The sequence below is a fragment of the Squalius cephalus genome (assembly GCF_949319135.1).
Source record: "Squalius cephalus genome assembly, chromosome: 8".
Lineage (NCBI taxonomy): Eukaryota > Metazoa > Chordata > Actinopteri > Cypriniformes > Leuciscidae > Squalius > Squalius cephalus.
The window spans coordinates 36332130-36356526 of NC_137129.1; the positions used below are offsets into that span (position 1 = coordinate 36332130).

Consider the following 24397-nt stretch of genomic DNA (forward strand, 5'->3'; position numbering starts at 1 on the left):
AGAGGCTTGCTGTCATTTGAACCAGATAGTTATTTTTCATACCCGAGTCATTATTGACTAATGTGAAAAGGCAGTGGCTATTCCAGTGGGAAACAGAAAACGGTTTTATCAGTGCTGGTATGTGGTCGAGATGTCAGTCCCAATCGCACCTTTTTGTGTTTCTAAGAAGTGTCTGTTTCTTTGGAGCTGCTGCCACATTTCATGATCTTATTAACATTTCTGATTTTACTGACATTATTGTGAATATCATCAAAATATTTTTTCATGATTTGTTTCCTTATTAAAACACTAAATGTGCAAGGACATGATTAATAGTTTACCCAAGCTGACATGTTGTGTTATAGACTTTCCTGGACACAGCTTCTGTGACATGCAAGCTGTTGTTATTCATACATTTCATAACATTTGATAAAACTAACAATTTATTGTAATTAATCATAAAACAGTCCATGGTTTGCAAGAACTATCACTTTGTTAAGAATAATATTGGTTGCGTGGCACATGCAATATGATTCAGTAGCAAGAATCATGCTAATCAAAACCTTATCTGGTTTTCTTTTGTAATTTGTAAGAGTATAGAGCAATGTTTCAGAAGCATTGTTTAAAACACTAACAACGTGTTTTAACCAACACTGTAATAAGCAACAGGACATTTTGTTGATTGCTGGTTTCTATTTTTGCACTTTTGTGCTGCACTAACCCCACCCACTGAAAAATCTCATTGGTCCAAAATTACATTTCTTTTAGCTGTACATTAAACATCTAATATCTTCATTCTCACATCATACATAATTTTTGCGGATATCAAATTCTGCTGCTGTAAAGTTGATTATATTATTCATTTTCTTAATTTTAAAACCGTAAAAAGATTTTTTACAGTTTTGGTCATTTGTATTTTTTTAATGAAGAAGTTGTGCAGCCCTATAGTTATAAATAGCCCTTGATTCATTTTAGGATTGTGATGTACGGTCTTTTATTTAGGCTTGTTCACATCTGCCTCAATTGATTTCTAATGGCATGAGGTTACTCAAATGACCATATATAGCCTATGCTTTTAGTTCTTTGACAAATGACTCATCAACTGTCTATTTAGTTTCTTCTTGTTATTAGCCTCGGTTTATAGCACAATTGAACTGGGAATAACCCCGTCCCTTGGGTGGAGAGAAGGACATCATGCACCAGACAACACAAAAGACACAATATAATGCATCTTCCTCATCTTTTATACACAGTTATTGCCTGTTTTTTGTTTTTACAGCCACAATTTTTCCCTTAAATGGAAGGTTCCCTTGAAGGAACTTGGATATTGCTAGACATGATGCAAAATTTTATGCAGTAATTATATATTGCATTGCCATAATTAAGCATAGAATCTAATAAAATTATCAATTAAATGTGATTGAGGATAAAGGAAACACTTTTCTAGGAATAATATTGGTTGCATGACACATGCAATGTGGTTCAGTAACAACAATCATGCTAATCTTAATATTGTCATCTCTTGATAATATCTTTCCATGCTGTTTGTACTTGTATTTTCTACAGTTCTCTCTCAGTCTCATGACGGAACACACATCATTTGGTGTTGCTAGATGTGATGCAAAATTTAATGCCATTCCTCAAATGTTTTCTATCCCATAATGCACCATTATATTGAAAGAATCCACGGGTTAGAGCAGGAATGTGATTTACTTCCACTTTAGAAATATAATCACATTTTCCACCACTTCTCGCGGTTCCTCATGTTTGTCAACAGAAACTAATGCAGTATTATGAGGCTAAAGGAGGTTACTGTCTAACGCTGTAAGGACTTCTGTTGCCTGTGGCCAATGGCCATCCTCAGCGCAGATGGGCCAACGGCAGGGATGCAGGATTATGACACTTCTGCATTACCCCCACACCTGATTTTTTACCGCATTATTCCGCGAGAACCCGGCACAGATTCAAGTGAAAATTTCCGAGAGCCTGCCGTGTACTGCTAGCGAAGGTCCTCGTCACCTGCTTGGAATGGGATACTTTTTTTAAACGTCCTTTTCCGGTGACAACTTATTCCGCATCATTCTGGCCCCCCCTCCTCCCCCATCACTCTCTCTTTCCCTGTGGAGGTCTGTCTCTCTCCCCATCCCCCTCTCATTGCACTTTCCTCACCCTCCCCCTACAGCTGCACACTTATTCCTCTTGATTCTCCCTGCCACACACTCATACACTCTTGCTTTCGCATCCTAAGCATACTCACTATTGCTCGATTCCTGCCAAGAGCTTTTTTTTCTAATCGCAATGTGGGTAAATAAATCAAAGTATGAAAAAGCTGAAAGTGACACACATTCATTCCGTGGAAAGCACCACTTGAGCAATTCAGCGTGTTCTGAAACTTATGAATGTGGGCAATTTATATGTCAGAATTTTTTTTTTTGTAAAATAAAGAATAAAATAAGTATTTAAAAATAACAATTAAGTATTTCATAAGAGGCATATTTTATGCACATTTTTTATCAGTATTGTTAATAATATTTTCAAATTAACTAAAGCAGCATTTGATACCTCATATTTAAGCTTTTGGGAGTCTGAAACTTTTATATCATTGCTGAAGCTTTTATATTATTTTCATGCAGTATATTGTGCAAGTCAATTATTAAGAGCAAAAATAAGATACTTGGCGGCATATTTATAACAATGTACACATGTACCGATAGGGAATAAATGCCCAAATTATGTTTGTATGCGTGTTTGTATTCCAATCACTGCGTGGGTACGACTATGCCTGCAGTATATTGTGAGGACAGTTTTATTGCAGGGACAATGTCATGTCCTCCCTGCTGCACACCACCCACCAGTCTTTAACACCGCCAATAAAACAACTAAAACAAAATGGCTTCCTGTCTAGTTATGGTACAGCTGGTTTGCAAAATATACCATTAAAACCAGCAAGTCAGAAAATGTGAATATTTCACTATATTTGTTTCATTTTTGGTAATTGTACACTAGGTGGGATATAAATTCTGGCCCACTAAAGTAACGTAATAGATGCAGTCTAGCAAAATCAGTTCAGTAAGATGGTAAATATTAGTGACAACAAAGTCAACATATTTCATTTTATCTTGACAGCTTGAAAGGGAGGCCCTGCATAATTTAAAGGTAAATATCAGCGAGCTGGATTCATATACTCGGACTAAGTTCCTGTTGCTCTGGTAGTAGTGTATGACTCTGGCAATATCAAGATCATGGGCTTGATTCCCGAGGAAGGCGTGAACCCTAAATGTAATGTAAGTCACTTTGGATAAAAGCATCTGCCAAATGCATAAATGTACGTTATCCATCTCAGACTTTCTATGTAGGTGAGTCAATTACCTGAGCTAACTACCTCCTGAGGTTCATGGTGAATTAGGGCAACAGGGTGCCACTGGGATTTCTCACAATCTGATTCAGAAATCATAATAGTATAAGCCCTACAAAATAAGTGAAAATGGCGATTTTTACAAATGTTAAATGCATCTGGAACAAGCAGCGTATGTTGAGTTTTGAATGCTTGTTTACTTGTTGTCCCAATGCAAGCTTGTCTTGTTTGAAGCTGGTTGACAATGGGACTCTTGATGGCTAAAATTAAGAAGTATAATTATAGACCAGTATAATTAATTGAAGAACAATTTCTGGTAACACTTTATTTCAGTGGTCCACTTTAGACATTCTACTAACTATACGTAACTTTGCAACTACATGTCAACTAACTCACATTAGTTAGTCTAAATTGGACCATCAAAATAAAGTATAACCGGTTACACTTTATTTTACAGTATGTGTACAGTGTAGTTACCCAAGAAAGTACTGGTAATATAATGCAACTACATGGGTTAAGGTTAGGTTTTTAGGGATATTTGTTATTGTAATTGATATAATAAGTACATAGTATGTACATGCGGAACAGGACTGTAAAATAAAGTGCCAAAGGTATACTTCATTTTCCGTGTTCACCTCAGTTGAGTGCACAAGTCTTTCAAAGTATACTTTATTTGGACCTCCACGAACCCTCGTGATGACGAAAATTAATGACGAAAATTATGTCACATGGACCGTGCTCAGACCATTACGGAATGCGGAGGGCTGAAGTATACTTTGGGCTTTAGACATTGATATATTAGACATGATATTCAAAATGAGTCATGTACATCAGTGTGTCTGCATACTTTGTCTCCATGTCCTGAATCGTCAGCATTTTATTAGCCTCTTCTCTCCAGTGATATACAGATGCTGTTGGAGCATGCACATGCTCATCATGCAACATAATCTTCCTAACTTTTCATTAATTTTTTCTTCTTAAGCCATAGCAGGTACTTATGTTCGGCATTTTCCTAAGTATCTTTTGCCCTTATTTAGCTTGTACGCTGTATTAAGGTGGTTCTTAACTGGTGGGCTGCAGATCTGTTCTGATTGGTTTATAAATAATAAACTTCAGGTCAGGCATAGTCTTAATTCATTGTGTTTGTTAAAGTTATGATGTCTTTCATTGAAAATATCAAGATAATCCAAATAAAATGGTCATAAAATACAGTTTCCCCTCACAGCTGTGCTTAGGTTTTGTCTCCCTGTGGCCTGTACAAGTATAAGATTAAAATAATTTAATAATGTCCATGTATTTTTTTTTTTTTAAGTAGCCGTGTAACAAGCAGGGTAATGTACAGTCATGGACGGTCATTGGCAAAACAGACGCTCTCAGGGTGGTACAAGACCAGATCCTGAACACCCTGTCTGGGTTTATTTTGCGATAATGGCCCTCTGATTGTATAATATCCCTTGCTTAAAACCAATCTCAGACATTTGCTGTGTACCCAAATAGACTATAATGACCTTGGGTTGCTTATGCTGTAGTTTTGCAGAGGATCTGTCATAAGGCTGGCAATGAGTAGATGTGACATATCCCCAAGCATACAGTGGTGCTCTTTTTAAAAAGAAAAGCCAATATATGTGAAAAAGAACCCTATCAGGGTTCTTTATATATCTATATTTAATATATATTTGGATTGCAGAGAAGGAAATGTAAAAATGTCCTATACCTACATTGAACCAGAAAGGACTTTGTTTTTGTTTTTTGTAAGAACTGGTCAAATGAATACCCTGAATGCATTGCAAGTCGCTTTGGATAAAATTCAGAAATGTACAAATAATCTGCCTTAAGGAAGGTAGGTTTTGTGTTCACATGACCCCGATATGACTCTCTGCTTTCTGTGTGCAAAAACAGCTAGACAACTAGCAGAATGCATTTCATCTAAAGATGTGTTTTTAAAAGCTGGACTATTTTAAGTTGTGAAACGCCCCACAAACAGCATGAGATGCAATAAAATGGCCAAATGCAACAGCATGCTGTCAGCACGCTAACTATATACTGTAGCTCACTGCTAAAAATATCAAAATATAAATTTACATTAATATATGAAGAGTTCAGATGCAAGTGCCATCTGAAATTTTCTTCTAGAATGATCATTTTTATCAAGCTCGTATATTTAACTTCAATAATTTCACTTAAATGGCAATGCAAATTACCTATTAATTGTCATTTAAGTGAAATTACTTAACTTAAATATACAAGCTTTATAAAAATGATCATTCTAGAAGAAAATTTCAGATGGCACTTAGAGGCTTTTGCATCTGAACTCTTCATATACACTATCGTTCAAAATGGTCAGTATGATTTTTTAAAGAAATCTGTACTTTTATTAAGCAAGGATACATTAAATTTGTCAAAAGTGCAGTGAAAACATTTCATTTCAGCCAAAGAATCCTGAAAAGTTTTCCACAAAAATATAAAGCAGCACAACTGTTTATTAACATTGACAATAATCAGAAATGTTTCTTGAGCAGCAAATCAGCATATTAGAATGATTTCTGGAGGATCATGTGACACTGAAGACTGAAGTAATGGCAGCTGATTCCGCTTTGCCATCCCAAGAATAAAATACATTTGAAATATATAGATAAGTAAGATAAATATATATTTCTTATACAATCTAGATAAACCTCAAAAATGTTGTATTCTGTTGTTTGATGACTAATAATGACATCTTGTGCTACTTAATTTCAAGCCAGTATAAATCTCCTTTTTCAGGCTAATATATTTTGAGGTAGTACCAAATATATCTCTAAAACAATTCTCTAAAATGTCTCCCCTTGTTTTAGCAGAGAATCCCTTCTTGTCCCTCAACAACAAAAGGGATGAAAGCAGATATGAATTGTTTATTGCTGTCCAACTGTGACCCTTGTCTAACATCGTAGGAGATTTATTGTCTCCAAACTCTTCCCCCTGACCTTATCTGTGCTCTCCAGCTTTGTAGACACAGAATGTGTCTTCCCCCAAAAAAGGCAACAACATGTGCAGAATCTTCCATCATCACCCACACACTCACCACACTGGTAGGAGGCTTCGGTGGCACAACTCAGCACTTAAATTCAGAAATCCACCTCTCCTCCTTCTCCTCCTGAAATCTGTTGCTATAGAATTTTTTTGTGAAGGTCATTAGCGACTGATATTGCGGTACCGTAGACATACAGCGCAGGGGACCACAAAGCCACTCCCCGTGAAAGCAGATGCTGAGGGGGCAGGGAGGGCAGGGCTCGGGAAGGGAGCGGCCAGATAAGGGGAGAAGCAGGCGAGTAAACATTAGCACGGCTGATGAGACAACACACAGGTCGCTTTCTGTTACTATTTCATTGTGCTTTGACATGCAATCCTCGTCACAGGGAAATGCATAGAATCCGGTAGCTAAACCAGAAACGGCTAGCTAAAATGTTGACTATGCAATTGTCAGTAAGCTAAAAGCATCAGACATTTCACCTTTGCTCATGGGGGAAGGGACTTTATTGCCATTATCTGATGACGGGAGAGCGAAAATAGCCTCTGCATGAATTAAATGATGCTAGCTGGAGATAGACAGGCTGATGCATCAATCACCCGACAGGCAGACAGTTATGTCTTGCATAGCTCTATATACTGTAGAAAAATCTAAGATTAAAAACATTCAGCTCAAGAAATAGCCAGTTATCAATCACCTAAATGTATTCTTGTAAATTTATGTCAACCAATTCAACACCAGAATACAAATTGAACCTTTTTGCCCACCCACCTTCTTGGCTTTTTTAGCAGCTATTTTATTTTTTCTATTCAAATATAATATATTAGATATTATTATATCGCGCCAGAGCACAAACATTCACCCTCCATTTTTTGCCCGTAGTGTAATGGAGGAATAATGCCATTTATCCATATACTACATACTGTATATATTACTTTTAAAAGGAACACTTTATGGTCTGCCCAAGGCTACAGTGTTAAACAGAATAAATAAATAAAAAATTCTTGACTACTTTATTTATAACTGTCCTTTTTATAGACATAATAGGTGCTTAAGATGACATTAGACAAATATTATTGTTGTTTTTTACTTTGCGTTTATAGTTTTGATTGGAATACATCATATCAAGTTGGATTGTTGCGTACAGTTTTAACTGTACAAGTTGAAACATTTGAAAGTATCCAAAGCTTAAAACAAATATGATCAGAAAATGTCACTTCGGCAGAGAGTTAGAACTCCATGCAGCCCTCATAAAACTCTCCAATGGAAATGAATCATTTCTTCTAAGAATAGCAAGTTTTTGGGAAAACTGTTTCAATATGTTGTTTTCAATAACTGCATTACTTAGTTATTTAGAATTAATTTAATTATTCAATTTTAATATAACCATGCCCTGTCTCTTTCATCTGCATGAATAGAATATCTGCTCTCCGTTTAACTTTATTACAGTTAAAAATATATTAAGAGCCTGCCTGTGGTGATGATAATTGCTCAAAATCCTCATAAAAGCTGTATTAGTTTCATTGGCAACAATGTCACACATTTGTCCAAGAACTGCTTTGTAAATATTAATGATTAACCGCTAAATATTAACAAGTGCCCATGAAATTCCAAATCGTGTTCCAGTAAACAAGATTCCAGCTCACCCTCCTGACTGTCACTATAATCTATGTTTTCTCTTTGGACATAGCCGTTTCATCGGCTGCGAAGCAGTGTGCTTGAAATGAAGAGCTATTAGTTCCCAGTAAAGGTGCAGCGGTTGGGACGGGGGATGGTCTTTATGGCTACACACACACAGGAGAACATCCTATTCCACTCAGTGTGGATTGGTCGTACAGCTAATCTGAGATCACCCTCCAGCTATCCCCAATTCTCAAACCAATATGTGAACACAATCAAACAATCTTTTAAATGTGACACCGTGTGCTCATCTGGAAACATGTGATTTGCATTGGTTTATTAGGCTGCCCTACTTTATTCTATATGAGAAATGGAGAAGCCGCTGGATGTGTTGAATACGGTTGCTCTTTTGTGTATATGGGCCATTAAATCATCACTGTGTTCTTGGCTGAGAATGAGATATTGAGTGAAGTCACCAAAAACAGCAGCAAATGATTATTCTGCATTGATGGAAGAAATGCTGATTAATACTGGTGATTGCTCTTTTTTGAGCAACTGTCTCTTTAAGATGAATCGCAATTGTTGTATTCCTCCTTTGTAAGTCGCTTTGGGTAAAAGCATCAGCTAAACTAATCCAAGTAAATGTTAAATAATTTTATAGTAATACACTTTTCCTATTTACATACTATTTACTGTAGAGGTATGTTGCCCAACATTTCATTTTATTTTCACTCCTTGCTTGTATTGCCCAACATTATAAAAACTACTAAAGAAATGATTTGTCTTGGATTGAGATTATTAAGATATTCTAAGTGATGTTTTTGTTTTCCTCACAGGCTAAGGACAGTGACGACGATGAGGAAGTCGTTCATGTCGACCGAGACCACTTTATGGATGAATTTTTTGAACAGGTAAACTTTATCTTTAGGCAAATATCATATCCAGTTATGATTTATGCAGATGTAGCTGATTTGATTTGCTCATCAGGTTTTGTTCATATCAATCTGTAGTGCTGCTGTCATTAATGCAAAAGAGAGACAAACCAATTACTAAAACATTCTGAGATTCATGTAGAAACCTCGTATTGGCCAGAAACCTCGTATCTCCATATTTCGTCTTTTTATTTTATTTTTTTCATAAATTTATTACTATTGGTCACCCTTTACACTTGTCTGTGGGTTTTGCAAATTTTTAACCAATGAAAAGGATTAAAAAGAGTTTGTGACTAAACCTGCCTGTTGGTAAAACCACGTAACTACACCCCGCCTCAGGTCGTTTGCAGTGGAAGGGTAAATAAATAACTGGTTGTTTGAATAAGTACAGCATTTTCTCTACAAACACTATGGGCCAGATTTACTAAACAGGGCAAATTAGCACGAGAGCACAATCCCATAAAAGTGCCGAAGGGAGAGGAAAGTTCTGTGCGTGATCTACTGACGACGTGCAAATGAAAGAACACAGACGCAGCCGGATCATTTCCATAATGACCAACGCAATCGGCCAAGAGCAGCGCAAATTAGCATCTGGTTTAACATGCTTTTTTGGGCGGTTAATAATGCCCCAAATACCAGTAAATTGACCAGTGCAAACCATAGTAAATCACCTTGCGTGATTCATTTAAATACTCTCCACCGATAAATCTTGTGTCTGAAAGGGAAACTCGTACAAATGCATATGCAATAAGGTCAGCCGCAAAAATAACCCTGTCCTGACAGTAGTTTTTAAACGCCAAAAGAGGATTTGTGTTGGCGCAAGCTGTTAGTAAATCTGGCCCTATATATAAAGGCTTCAGTTTTAATATATTTGAGGAGCAGAGAAGAGTGTCTTAGTGTTTTTTTGTCATCGAGTCATAGCCAATACTGCCTTAAATAGCCTGTGCACAGCACTTCATCTTTTAAAACGAGATTTTGGCCAAATAGAAAAAATAACTGAGCGCCCACATTGCTACAGTAAACGTTATAACCTCTAAGTTGATGAAAACGTAATGCGATGACCTTCACTGCCTCAGAAGGTCGTTCTAATAAAGGACAAAAACACGACATTCACTAGTCAATTTTATTTGAGCTTGATTTTGGTAAAAATGTAAATATAATGGCACATGCACAAGTATATGATCATATAAAAAATCCACAATATCAACTTCGACAATAGTGTTTAATTATTTAAAAAGTATGTTTTTTTTTCAATTCCTTAAAAGCAGCTTACAAGATTTCAGACCTTGGGCCTATATCACAATATGAGGTAAATCCGGCCCAGAACACACTATTTGATTTAAAAAATCTGAACAGATTTTAAAACACTACGCATCATACATTTGCTGACTTTATAAATGGTTACAGAGAAAGCCTGGGCATCATTAAAGTAAATACATATCAAATACTACCGGACTTTCAAGTTATTCCAAACACAACAAACTCACACAGAAACACGCATCTCATTGACAGAAGATGCATGACAAAAAATGAAAACAATGTGTTTTAAAATCGGCTCAAAATATTAAATGTTTGATATCCTATCCTCTGACTGGATGGAATCATAGTCTGAAGCCAAAAAAAAAAGAAAGATGTCTGTGCCCAAATGCCCATCATACACTTCGTGATCCGACTGCACAAAATCTGCAGATTTGCCCTGACTTTCAGCAACTAGCGTTGACCCGTCCAGACTGTAAATCAGGGCAAAAAAAAAGTTGTGTAGTGTATTTCAGCCTTTAACTTCTTAAACTGTAATTTTGATCATATAATTTGTAATGAAAACAATCTACAGTAGTGGTCAAAAGTGATGTACGGAGGGGATATTTGTTTCTGACACTACAAGTTTGATTTAACTATTTAAATATAAGGAAAATATTCATATATTTGTTGTTATATTTTAAATATGCTGGAATAACAAAACACTAAACTTGGTTAAGTTATTTATCTGACAAAATTATTTGGCTACAGGTTTTATTTTACTATGCATAGAAAAAAATGCATAGAAAAACAAAAAGCTCACCAGATAAAGCATACATTGACTACAACAGACTCAGTTACTAATATTAAGTTGGTTTTCTCTTGTTTTTGCATGTGTTCATAATTTCTTTGTATGACAGCCAGGCCAAAAATTATGTCCGAACAATTTGGCTTATTTTATTGCGTTATCACAAACAAAAGTTTACTACAAGCCCAACTACGCTTACAAAATCTTTTATTTATTTAATGATCAAGTCAAGGCAAGTCACTTTCATTTCTATAGCACTTTATATGATACAGATTGTTTTAAAGCAGCTTTACAGTGAACAGGAAAATTATGCATTTCGCTGTTGTTGAAGTCAGTTCAGTGTTGATTCAGTTCCGTTGTAAAGATCATCAATTATTAAATTAGTTCATTTTATCTATATTGTTGAATATTAAGTGTCCCCAACTAAGCAAGCCAGAGGCGACAGTGGCAAGGAACCCAAACTCCATCATGTGACAGAATGGAGAAAAAAACCTTGGGAGAAACCAGCCTCAGTCGAGGGGCCAGTTCTCCTCTGGCCAACGAGCGAACACGGTGTGATTATGATTCAGGCTGCATCACAAGTCAGAATCGGATTCGTCATGCCAGTATGAATAATATTTGAAGAAAAAAAAAAGAATAAAGGGTGAGGATGTCAATTTTCCTTGGCCGGACATCACTTTTGGCCAATACTGCTAGTAGATTCAAAATGATTAAATCTAAGAAATAAAAAAAATTAAAAAAGTCTCTTGGCATTTTTTCCCATACTGTTCTTTATTAGGCTACTTGAACATAAGGAAGCATAGTAATTCATTTTTTATGCAGTTCACACCTTAAAGCAGTTTAGTTCCTGCATGCTTTCTTCCAAATTATGAACATTGATCGCAAATAAATTTCTACAGCTAAGCTAACATTTAATGTGACATGAAATAATATGGTATCTGTAATATGGGATATAGAAATATGATGAAAATGTCAAAATGTTTCATTTTTTTTAAATATATAATCTAAATATATAATTATATTATATATATACATTATTATTTTTATTATGAATAAATACAAATATTAATTTGCTCCATGTTATTGAAGCTAATTAGCCAATTACTTTCTTTTTTTTTTACACAGAGTTTCACAATATGCAAGTAGTCATTTAGATTTAGTCCTCTTTCATATAATTTGCAAATGTCACTATATGGATTATGAGCATTATTTAACGCATGTTCTCTTGACAGGTTGAGGAGATCCGTGGCTGTATTGAAAAGCTGTCAGAGGATGTAGAACAGGTCAAGAAGCAGCACAGTGCCATCCTAGCAGCACCCAACCCTGATGAAAGTGAGTTCCACCCATCAGCACACAGTTTTATCCAAACTACTGCCTCTGCTTTTTCATTGACGCAGTGTAAACGCTTTCACATTCATTTCAGTGTGGTTTAAAAATGAATATTCTGCCTCTAGAATATGGTTGTTTTTCAGATCACTAACATGAACATGAATGTGACACTTCATCAGTGAGACGTTCAGGCATACAAAAAAAAAAAAAGTGCAAATTTATTGTATTACCTCCCCCATATCTCCCTGTAGGATCTATCCATTCGCGCATACAAATATAAACCTAACACACTGACACATGTTTGTAAATGCATATCTATATCTCAGGGCAACATGACACATTTTTACATTAGCTTTTAACTTCACCCACGTTTTCAACATTAAAAGTGATGAACTGTATATATTTGCATTGTCTACTATACTGCTTGCCCTTAAAAGGATCGTTCGCCCAAAAATGAATCATTTACTCATGTTCATTGCATAAAATATGACTTGTGTGTTATATTCAAAATCTTTACATGGGAATTTAAAGTCACATGTAAACTTTTATGTACAGAAGGTGAGTAAATGATGACAGAATTTAAATTTTTGGGGGAACTGTCCCTTTAACATATGTGCAACCTCTAAAAAATTATCATACATGCATATTCGGTCACAATGCAGGAAGGTTTGAGAGGTGCAAATTCGATAAAGTATTTATCACTTTTTGGAAAGCACCAGCTCCATGACTTGACTGCAGTTGTGTGGTAAGATATATGAGCTCATTGGTGAGCCTATTCAAGCCTTTCTCCAATACCTTGCATTTGCGCCACCCACTCTACAAAAGAGTCGCCACATCGCTCCAAGTGTTTGTTAGACCCAACCCACACACCTCATAGTGCACCAGCCCACACTGCATCTATAGAGGCTGTTTCTTCAGCTCCGAGTCCTCAAATGTTTCTAAAAAATCCTGCTCACCTCATCTTTCCCCAGCAACAATCTTCAATTACGGCAAATGTCTATGAGTGTTTGAGTCGTTCCAGTACTGTCTGTGACTAATGTGTGAGGTCATTCTGACAGAGCAGCTCTTTAGTAAATGTGCAGTAAGCCAACTGTTTCCAAATCAGTGCGGTTACAATGTTATTTAATGAAGAAATGCTTTTGTGGAATCTGTTATTTTACAGGTACTCAAATATTGCTTCTAAATTAACATTAAATAGCAAATAGACAGTTTTTAAAGGTGAAGTATGTAATTTTGTGTGTACTTTTATCCCATTTAATAAGCAGAGACAACCATAAGTATCCTTATTCATAGGCAATTTTTTCTGAAAAGCAAGTGAAAGTCATTATTTTTGCAATTCCTATTGGTGGCGAAAATACATACTTCACCTTAAAATAGTAATCAAACATCAGTTTCAGGCCAAGTTAAATTTATTAAAATGTAAGTTTATTCGCTTACAAAAAAAAGGGCCATAGTCATTCCACTTTTTTTCTTTTTTTTTTGGACATGTACCATTTAAAATGGAAGTAAATGGTGCTTTCATTCCTGATAGTTTTTTAAAACAAATCATTTGAGTAAATGATTTAATGAATCACCCAAAAAGACAGTCACTTGTTTCATTTCTGATTGAATTAGTGTTTTTAAACAAATCATTTGAGTGAATGATTCAGTGACTCTTGGAACGCTGCTCAGCCAATCAAATTCGAGGACCAGAACTGTTTAATATTGTAAATAACCACACAAAACATGTTATTAAAGAATTCTATTATATTAGTCTCATGTTTACCTGTTTAATATGGAAGTATTGTGGCTATACTATGCTTATGGCTATATTTTAGCATGTATTACCTGCCTCTGTTTACTTCCATTGTTACTGAAACTACAAATTTTTCTAAATTATTTTGTTGTATCTGACTTTATGCCACAAATGCCGTTGATACATCTTATTGAACGCACTGAACCCAAAACCCAGAGTGCCCTCTGAGGCTGCCTGGCTTAGATCCAAGAAATCCACAGCCTATGAATGACTCAGCTGCTATAGATGAATCTTTAATAGATGACGTCTCACTGTGTCTGACAGTTTTGGTTCAGTTTCTTACATTTAACTGCATGTGATTCGCTTTGGTTTCAATGCATGTTTTCTTTGTTTCTGTTAAGTTGTTGCATGCATGTATAAGAATATTATTTTCTTTCTTTTTTTCCTGTTCTCTTTTCTTTTGCTTTCCCCCCTGTCTGTTTTCACCATGCTGCATGAAGGATGAAGAGAACCTGTGGAAGTTGAGTGTCTGTCTCGATATCTGTGTCAGTGTGAACCGGAAACCTGAGGAGAGGTGGAGAACATATTTAATAAACTAATTCTTAAAGGAATAGTGCACCCAAAATGAAAATGTTGTCATTATTTACTCACGCTCACGTCGTTCCAAGATGTTAGGAAGACTTTTTCATACAAAAGTAGATGGTGATTTATACTGCCATGTTCCAAAAATGACCAAAAGGAATAATTTTAGTAGTCATATGGACTATTATACTGTTTTTTGTCATTTGTGGTTGTGTAAATCACCATCTCCTGTTATTTATGGAAAAGGATGTTCAGACATTCTGCTTAAGAACGACTTTTTAGTTGTTCGGTAAATTATACAGGAAAAATGACTTGAGAATGAGTATATGACATGATAAGATTGCCATTTATGGCTTTAAATGTCAAACTTAAGTTGTTTTCCTTGCATTATTCTCCTTCAGTTTCAGTAGTGTTGTGTGTGTTTTTGTAAATTATTGAGCTTGTAATGTTATACATACTGCATAAATTGTGCAGTATAGAAGAATTCAAGGCCCAATGCCCATTTCTCTTTCTTACAGCAGAAGCCTTTGAATTCAGTCACAAGACATACAAAAATGGAAAGACAGACACTGTTATTTTTCATTTAACAGATGCCTTTTATCCAAAATATCCTACTCAGAATATAATGGCAGGAATATGATCTCAGTCACTGGCAAGTTCATTGGGATCAAGCTAACGTTTGTGTACTTAGATCTTTAACCAAGACTGTAATACCATCCCCCTCACCCTCAGTAATACAGGGTTATTGTGATCTCAGAAACATTTTTGGGTCAGTGCTTCCAGAAGCTAATCCACAACTTCTATGTTAGCAGCCCAAGTTCTCCATTAATACACCCCCACCACAAAACCAAAGCATTTCATGGATTTTTTATTATCCTTTTACTGAGGTCACCCTACTTTTACATTACATTTTTGTGTATGTGCTACTGTACAAAGCTAAATGTGCAACGTTTGTGAAAAAGCCAGCTTGCTAAAAGATGAGCGAATTGCTCTCTTTTAAATTCAGCAATTGTGACCTTGAGCAAAAATGTTAACCTCTGTTGGCTCTTCGGGTGACTAATGATTACCTCTTTGCCCTAGTTCATCAATTCACCCAATCAGCTTAAATGACCAAATTAGCCATCAGAATAATAGCGCATAATGAACTCCTGCCCCTGAAAGTCCTCCATGTTGCCCTGCAGGTGAGTGACGTTAGCAAGTAAAAATGAGCTGTGCGTAGTTTACTTAGCTGAGGGGTGATGATAAATTGGACGGTTAGCTTTTCTATACTGCCAATCCTTGGGGGTTGAGAACTTTTTGTGTTCTGGATGGATTTTGTTGGATGATCAGTATTCTGAAACAAACATAAAAGCATTGCTATAAGTGCTCACTTATTTGTTGGAATGTTTTGCTAAATGCATTTTGCAGTAGGCGGTAATATGTGGCTAAAAATAATAATAAAAAAAAACCCTACTGAAATTACATAATCTTTTTTTCTTTAAAGTAGACATCAACAAACACCATATGCTACAAAGAATTCAGGTTCATGTAGTTTATCTATACTGCCCTACAAAGGCAAAAGACCTTAAGTCGCTAGAGTGTGGAACTGAGAAAAATGACTTTAAAGATTTTTAGTTGTCCCGCCAAATTAATTATAGGTAGGACACTGGAAATCTGGCAAATAGATGTTTTAGTAATGGAAATTATATACATAAAAAAATCTTGAGCTCAAACTTGACTTTTGACCACTATTTTAAAGTTACTGTACTCTGCCTTTGTATTGTCAGCAAAAAGTGAGAAGTCATGCCAAGGCAAAAGGCAGTAACTTCCACATTATCAATATTTAGTTGCTGATCACCATTAACAAAATCATTATAGTAACACCTGTATAAAATCTAGTGATCATGGCATTTATTTTGTACGATTTACAATTATTTATAGCCATCTACTTATTGCTATCCTGTGCTTTGGTTGCATTCTGATGGCATTATTAATACATTTGACATGACAAAATACCTATTAGTCCAGCGTTGACTCGATCGACCGCGTTTAGGGCGGGGCTGAAGGCGAAGTTTTGGCACTCTGCCAGCTAGTTTGCCAAGCTTTAATTCTTGGTTGTATTCATCTGATACGGCAATGTGTAACGTTTTTCTGTCAACTCTGCATAATCCTTCGCGATCGATATCGCACGTTTGTCGATGGAGCAGACCATACTAAATGTTCTGACCGCTCTGAGAACATCAGAAGTTAGAGCGACTGATGGCAGCTGTACAAAGTACACAGGCTACACCGTACTTTAAATTTTAATGGACATTAAAACAAAGGCAGATAACCGTACAATCTGGTAGGTAGCATTATTTGATTGAACACCGGCACAGTAACTTCATATTGACGCGCGGCTAAACAAAGGCAGAGCACCGTAACTCGTAATTTGAGCGTTCCAAAACAAAGCCAAAGAGCGGTAACTGATGTTACGGTGTTCTGCCTTGGTTTCTCATGGGCTTTTGGAAGTTACTGTTAAGACAAATCATTATTTTCTCGAAAAAAAACCGGAATTGATTCAAGATACTTATCCACATGATAAAGAAGGTCTTGAATGTGCCAAAAATATAAATAACTCATTTTCGACCAAAAACGAAGTTACGGTCTTTTGCCTTTGCACGGCAGCATACATCATAAATGACTAGTAAATTCATATTAGATAAACATTAGCTGATAAAAGATCATTAAAGTCAGTCATTAATAGACAGAGCCAGACCTGTAGAGCTTTTTTACCTCAAAAAGGTAATTTTGAGAAGAAAAAGAAATCTGCAGAATTCTGAGAATTTGTGAAAAATATTTAATAAACAAACATGCAGGGGTAGATTTTGTAGAACTGTATGAATTAAAATTTTGCTGAAATCCTAAATCTCATGTTTCTGCAACAGGCCTGATTTAGCAATTTTGTGGCGACTGCTAACCGATATAAATAAAATCACATTCAAGATCTATTAAAGTGCTGGTTAGATGTCATGTTAAACAGTGGGTGTGACAAGAAACATTCTCATCGGTCAAATCGATCTCTCGACCACATGAGCAAAAAAAAAAAAAAAAAAAAAAAAAGCTGACATGAGACAATGGCTTGTTTAGAACAGGAAAGAGCAGGACTGCATTTAGCTGTCTGTAAGGACAACAATGGTGTAGCGGTGTGCAAATATTGTGATGCGAACTCAGTGACAGGAGATACATTACACTTTTGTTAAATCGATGTACAGGGGAACTGGCCACACCCTGACTACAGCACTTTAACGGACACAAGTGACTAAACAGATCATTTGTTTTACAGGACAGCATTGCTTTTTAAGCGCTTTTTTACACTGTTTTGTTTGTCATGTACTTTTTTTTTTAAAGCTTAGCTGCACTATGTAACTTTTTTGTGTTCAAAATTTATATAATGTGTGAGTACCTCATGAATCCATTTTCCAAACCGTGTTTTTGTCTTATCCTGAATCACTACGGTACACCTATTATAAGTGCTTATGAACATATATATTTAATATATTTTTTCAAATAAGTTCCGGCATACTGAATTTTGTCAATCCAACATGCCAATCAAAATAATACCCAATTGCCGAAAGCTAACCATCAATTAACTTAACTAAAGAGATAATAAATTGAGTCAAACAGATCAGTTCTGGCAAATTTAACCTTTCAACACAAAATTAGGAAAAAGTAATTAAGGACACACAATTAAAAAGTTTAAAGACATTATGATCTCTCCTTTAAAAGCTAAAAAAGCAATCATCCTTGGGAACAGAAAATTTCCCCTAATTGAAGAATCACCGGTATTTACTATGAAACACCAATCAATAAATTACTGTTCACAACGTATAGACGTGTAATTTATCACCCTTCTTCCACCCGCCGCCCACCGTCGATCCCCTGAAAGTGATCAGCAGGAGCCACAATATTGATGGCCAGGAGGAGACGCTGAGTGATTTGAAGTGTGAGGCTTCTATAAATTCTCGACCCAGCTTATTAAAACCCTATTTAGTAATAAGTTGTGTATATGTATTTCTTGACAACTTGACAACACATGGAGTGAATTATTTAACCAGCATTTATTGGCATGGCATGTACATATTCTTAATTTTGGCAGATGAAATCTGCTACGCTGCTGCTAAGAAACGTAAGTACGTAAGGACAAGCTGCTGCAAGAATACATTAAAAACCCCATAGCAGATCTCTACAGGTGGCACTTGGGAGGAGGAGGGGTAAACAGAAGTTTTCATAATCACACAGCATCATGTGGATTAGGAAGTACGTCTGGTTGGCTAATGCCACAGTGTTATAGGAACAAATCAGCGCTCGGTTAGAGTCACGACTGAACTATTTGAGACTTGCACATACAGTGCTTAGCAAATTTATTAGACCACCTCCCAATGTAAGGTTTGTGCAACAGCTGCTCTAATGTAACAGTATTGGTGATTACCAAAATAATTTTTTAATAATGGTTAATCCACCAGTATGTGTTGTCTCTTTAGTCACAGTTGGCCAAGTCAAAGTCCGGACTTGAATGCTATTGAACAAATTTGGGATTTAGTGGATTCAAAGATAGATCGCACAAAAGTTTCTTAAAAAGAAAGTATTTGGGAACAACTAGAAACTATTTGGAAGTTAATAACAACAGAGACTGTGGAAAAGTACTGTACATAAAAACAATGCCAGCAAGAATGCAAGCTGTTACCAAGGCCAATGACGCCATACAAAATATTAAGTTTTTTGGTTATTATGTGTGAATAAAGGCTATGTAGTTTCAGTTTGTTCAGGGTCTGCAGAATTTTTAAAGTCAAATTTAAGTCAAGACATAAAATCAAAAACCTTTTAAGACCCGAAGAAATCAAAATTAATACTGTGCATTAGGGGTGTGCAATATTGCAATAAAAATGTGTCTTGATATTTTCAAACTTTTGTTGATAATAGTTAGATAATATTTTACTGATTGTGTTTTTGTGCTTGGTGCCATGGCTGGTTTAGGCCTGTTGTTGACAGCTGACTCACGAAGATATTCATATTTTTCATATTCTATGCAGTGGTCAGTTCACAGCAGTGACAGAATTTTTTTATTTTTTATTAAGGGGGTAATATTTGCCACTTTAAATTGATTTCCGGGGCATTTTCACCTATATATGGACATTTGTAGATGTATGCATCACCTTTTATGTCAAATTCTAACATTCAAATTAAATTCTATTAGAATAATAACACAATACCACTGTTACCAGTCAAATTAAATCATTAAATCAAAATCCATCTTTGCAGTGCAGAAGTGACACAGAAGCGGCATCAATATATTTACACTGCATTTACAATTGCATAAATAAAGCTATTAGATTGTTTGTTTTTTTAATTCAATATTTAAATATGAACTGATTTCTAATTTTAACGTTTTAATTAAAGGGTACTTTAAATGTGAAACTAAAACCGCTAACTAAAAAGTGAGTCATTCATTCAGCCGATTTGTTCAAACTGGTTTCATTTTGAAATTCTCGTCTGCAAAACAAAGGGAAAACAAAAAATAGTGACAATATTGTTTATGAAATGTGACTCACAATGTTCATTTATTGTTCATTTAACTGTTATATAAAATAGATATCGCATTTGCAATTGTGCACGGGAAAATGGGACTCTTGCTGATGTGATATTGTATGATAACAACATAATATGATATAAATATAAGGCAAAAACTCATTTGGAGATATACCTATAACTGCACTGACACATCACGCAGTGAAAGCAGAGACAAATGCAATGTCAGCTCACAGTGCCTCGTACATCGTTAAAACAATGATTACAATATCATAATAGACAATACACATCGCACTCCACTACGCACATAAAGAATGAACTTACAATTGAACTGATATTTATCAACTTGCTTCTCCTCTCCTCCTGTTTCGCGTGCAGGAGACAGACGTAATGCTGCCGCGAATGTGACGCGAAATGTCACATGAACAAGCAAATCCACAAAGAAAGAATAAATAAAGTACACTAATTAGATAGTTTTAATTTGGAAAACAATTAGATATGTCTAAGTCAAATTCCCATCGAAAATTTAAGACCTTTCATAAGTAAAAATAAGACTTTTTATGGCCTTAAATTTTAAAAATCTAATTTAAGACTTTTTAAGGATCCGCGGAAACCCTGTTGTTATTTGCATAATAAATGACAATAAAATGTTTAGTTTTTAAACAGGTTTTTGACAGATTCCTAAAATAGTTGTGTTTTCTCTTTATTATGACGTGGTCTAATAAATGTGTTAAGCACTGTATATTATGATAAATATTTCAGTATGAATTTGCAAGTGCTTTATTCCTCTTAATAAATGCATAAATAATCCCTGATGATAAATTGATATTGGCATTAATACTCGCAGAGGAAGAAATGTCATGGTCATCAAACTCATGGCTGGAGAAAAGAGAGAAAGCAGCGAGGGATTGGATTAGTCAGAGGAAAGGAGAGTGTGTAGGTGGGAGTTGAAAAGGCTGAGGTGGTGTCCAGGGAGTGAATGGCACTGCAGTAACTATCAATCAACATATGACTGCAGCCTGCAGTCTGTACACACATCCACCGTTTAACAAGAGAGCACTCATTTTTCTCTTTAAAGAACAAGAACTTTATATGGCCTGAGATATTTTCAAAGGTTAAAGTCATAAAAACTAATAGACATTGCACTACAAAAATCAGGATTGTTAATCTGTATTTTGGTCATGTTCTCCAGTAAAACAATGGATAAATTATGTAAGATAAGATAAAACTTTTCATAGAATACATCTTGAACTAAAATTATTTGTGCATTTATTAAGCACAAACCTTTTTTGTTAAAATATATTCTATATAAAAGTCTATCTATCTATCTATCTATCTATTTGTCTGTCTATCTATCTAAATGCAGTATGTTGTCACATGACTTTGTACCCTATATAATGCAACCAGTGCTCATTAACTTAACTCAACATTATATGCATTTAAACTAATTTGTATTTCCTTGTGTTTTTATTCTGCAGAGACCAAGCAGGAGTTGGAGGACCTCACAGCTGACATTAAGAAGACAGCCAATAAAGTGCGCTCTAAATTAAAAGGTATAAAAAACAGAATTTTTTACTTTATTAGCACTTTTATATTTCTGTATGATTGTTTTAGAAAATAACACACAATTATGTAAAATATCGCAAACAATGAAACAGATCTGAGATCAGTTTGAGATGGTGAACATTCTTGCACTGTTCTTCGACTTCTTTGAATTTAGCGTGAGAAAATTAGAAATGTTTTTGCTATTTAGCTATTTGCAAGTATACATGAAGTTTCTCCTAAAAGTTTAGCTCCTAAAATCTTCATGCTCGCGTAGGCAAATCTAATTTGGAGTCAAACTTTGATTCAAAAGGCAGCCACCTGAGGGAAAGGGAGTTAAGCAATAGAAAATTCTTAAGTAGGAGTTTGGACTAATCTCTTTTGAAGTGTTCTCCTTCTGAAGTCGTGCAGGAAAAGACAAAAAGTTACACTCCACGCCAAGAACAAGATAATATTTTTCAGCAACTTATTCAATGACAATATGAGTGTGTAATTAAAAATTGAAAATTGATTTTATTACACTACTACCTAATACATGGAGAGAGGTATCAGTAAGCATTCTCATTCTTCTCAATGGCAGTCGATCGACCAGAGGTACATGACCTGCTTCCTGCCAGCTTTGTTTATGTGCACTATTATATCTGTTAAAACTTTACCATGTCAGAAGATGCAATTCAAAAGAAATTTCGCCTGCCACGACAGCAAATTCAGCAGCTTTTAGATCTTGTTGGTCCGACACATACTTGACGGAGCTCTCAGCCCCGAAATTCAGCAGGTTGAGGCATGATACATTTGGGCTTGAGGTTGCGGGTTCGCGCACTCTTTTCGAAATTATATAAAATATCCAGGGTTGGATTTAGTTTGCAATTTGGATTATTTATTTTCATTGATTAGATCCCATGAGTACTGATAAATGCAATTTCAACTATTTCTGAAGTGCTTCTTTTATAAAGAACAACACTTTCTCACATAACGTAGTGAAGCAGCCCCTGCATGAATGAATAATTGATTCTCGAGCCATCGATATTAACCAATTTAGCACCACCGCCGCGGACAGCACCTGGTAAAGTCGCACGTAAGAAGGAATATTTTAAGCAACCTCCTAAGGTATAGTTCGGTGAACACATCTAGAAATAGTATACCTTTAGTTAAGTTATACCTTTAGAGTCTTCGTAGCGCGCTAAGAGACAACGTTATCTGGAAATCCAGCCCTAAATGCCATGTGAATAATCACTTTGGAAACCTTTAAATCTTCTCCATGCATGTATAGCCCACAGTGACGGTCATTCTGATCTAAACTTCATCTACACTTTCATTGATATAGCCAGTCCAGTGACACATGGTGCACACAGCTCCATTAGAAGTGAATGGAGTGTGAATCCCATCGTCTCCTGAAGTGGACAGTGAGATCTATTGTTCTTCTGAGATTAAGGGACTTGTTATTACTCTGGGACCACTTTGTCTGACAGCTAGTGTATGCACTTTCATTGTAACAGTTCAGTCCGCCAATTACTTTTTCATGTTGTAGTTGCTGTGCCACCTCAGTAACTGTTGTAACCAGGTAACCAGGGTGAGACAGCTGCTAAATGAAATGTCAATCATTAAAATATGTTGAAGGGGCGATATTTATCATGGTGACTGCATGTGCATAGACTTGGTTTTAGCACAGGCTGTTTTACTACAATTTATTATATTCAGTTTATTTCTCTATTCCACAGCAATCGAACAAAGTATAGAGCAAGAGGAGGGGTTGAACAGATCATCTGCAGATTTGCGGATCCGCAAGACACAGGTATAAAAATAATGACAAACACCATTGTAATATTCTAAATGCTTGTCAAAACATTATTTACAATCTTTATTCTCCTAACGATAATCATTGTCAATCTATTCAGTCAAATCAATGTAATGTGTAAAATAATTGACAACTTAAGAATTTATTATTGTTAGTTTAGTTGTCTATTGTCAAGCAACGTCACAACTTCTTATATTCAATATTAAATTAATAAATAATCTTAGAATATTACTTTTACGGATTAACATTTTTTAAATGTTAAATGCACTGATATCAGACTTATCATTCGTTATGAATAATGTCCATCAAGTTCCACATATGCATGTCTCTAAAAATACATGCATCGTGTCTTTCACTTGTGAATTATGTCATAGGAAGTGTTCAGGGGATATTCAAGACTTTCAAAGCTTTTTTGTTAAGTAAAATAGTTTTTCTAAAAGGGAAGCAATATTCAGCAAAACAGTAACAAATCTGACCTTCAGGGTGTCCAGTGAGCTCAGAGACTGACATACTTCCTGTGAACTCTGCCCTCCCTCTGAGCAGCTCTGTCAAACACCCTCCTTGGCACCATCTGCTGTTCAGAAACAGAATGTGTGCAGTAATCTCTCAAACTGCAGCAAAAGCAGGGGCCGATTTCACAATGTTCACACTTGGCCCTCAATATTATTATCCAGTCAGCGAGCGAATTCACATCCTGATGTGCCGCCTCAACATCTCTACCTTTATCCCACAGCATTCCACGCTGTCACGCAAGTTTGTGGAGGTGATGACGGAGTACAACACCACGCAGTCCAAATACAGGGACCGCTGCAAGGACCGCATTCAGAGACAACTGGAAATTAGTGAGTTCTGCTAGTACGCACAAAGACACACATATGCAGAAAGTTGAGAAACATCCTACTGTACATTACTGGAACGCACAGTTACATT

At 35.8% G+C, this 24397-nt stretch overlaps 2 protein-coding genes across 2 annotated transcripts in view; one reads left to right on the plus strand and one right to left on the minus strand.

Annotated features, from left to right (window-relative positions):
• The window catches only part of LOC307162907 (uncharacterized protein), a 77009-nt gene that overhangs the window by 39945 nt on the left and 12667 nt on the right, over positions 1-24397 (minus strand). The gene's annotated exons all lie outside the window — the stretch shown is intronic.
• The window catches only part of stx1b (syntaxin 1B), a 43172-nt gene that overhangs the window by 7853 nt on the left and 10922 nt on the right, over positions 1-24397 (plus strand). Inside the window, exons 2-6 of the mRNA XM_079878663.1 lie at positions 8798-8872; positions 12170-12269; positions 21609-21683; positions 23391-23464; positions 24201-24309. Of these exons, the coding sequence (XP_079734789.1) occupies positions 8798-8872; positions 12170-12269; positions 21609-21683; positions 23391-23464; positions 24201-24309 (433 nt within the window). The remainder of the gene's footprint in view (positions 1-8797; positions 8873-12169; positions 12270-21608; positions 21684-23390; positions 23465-24200; positions 24310-24397) is intronic.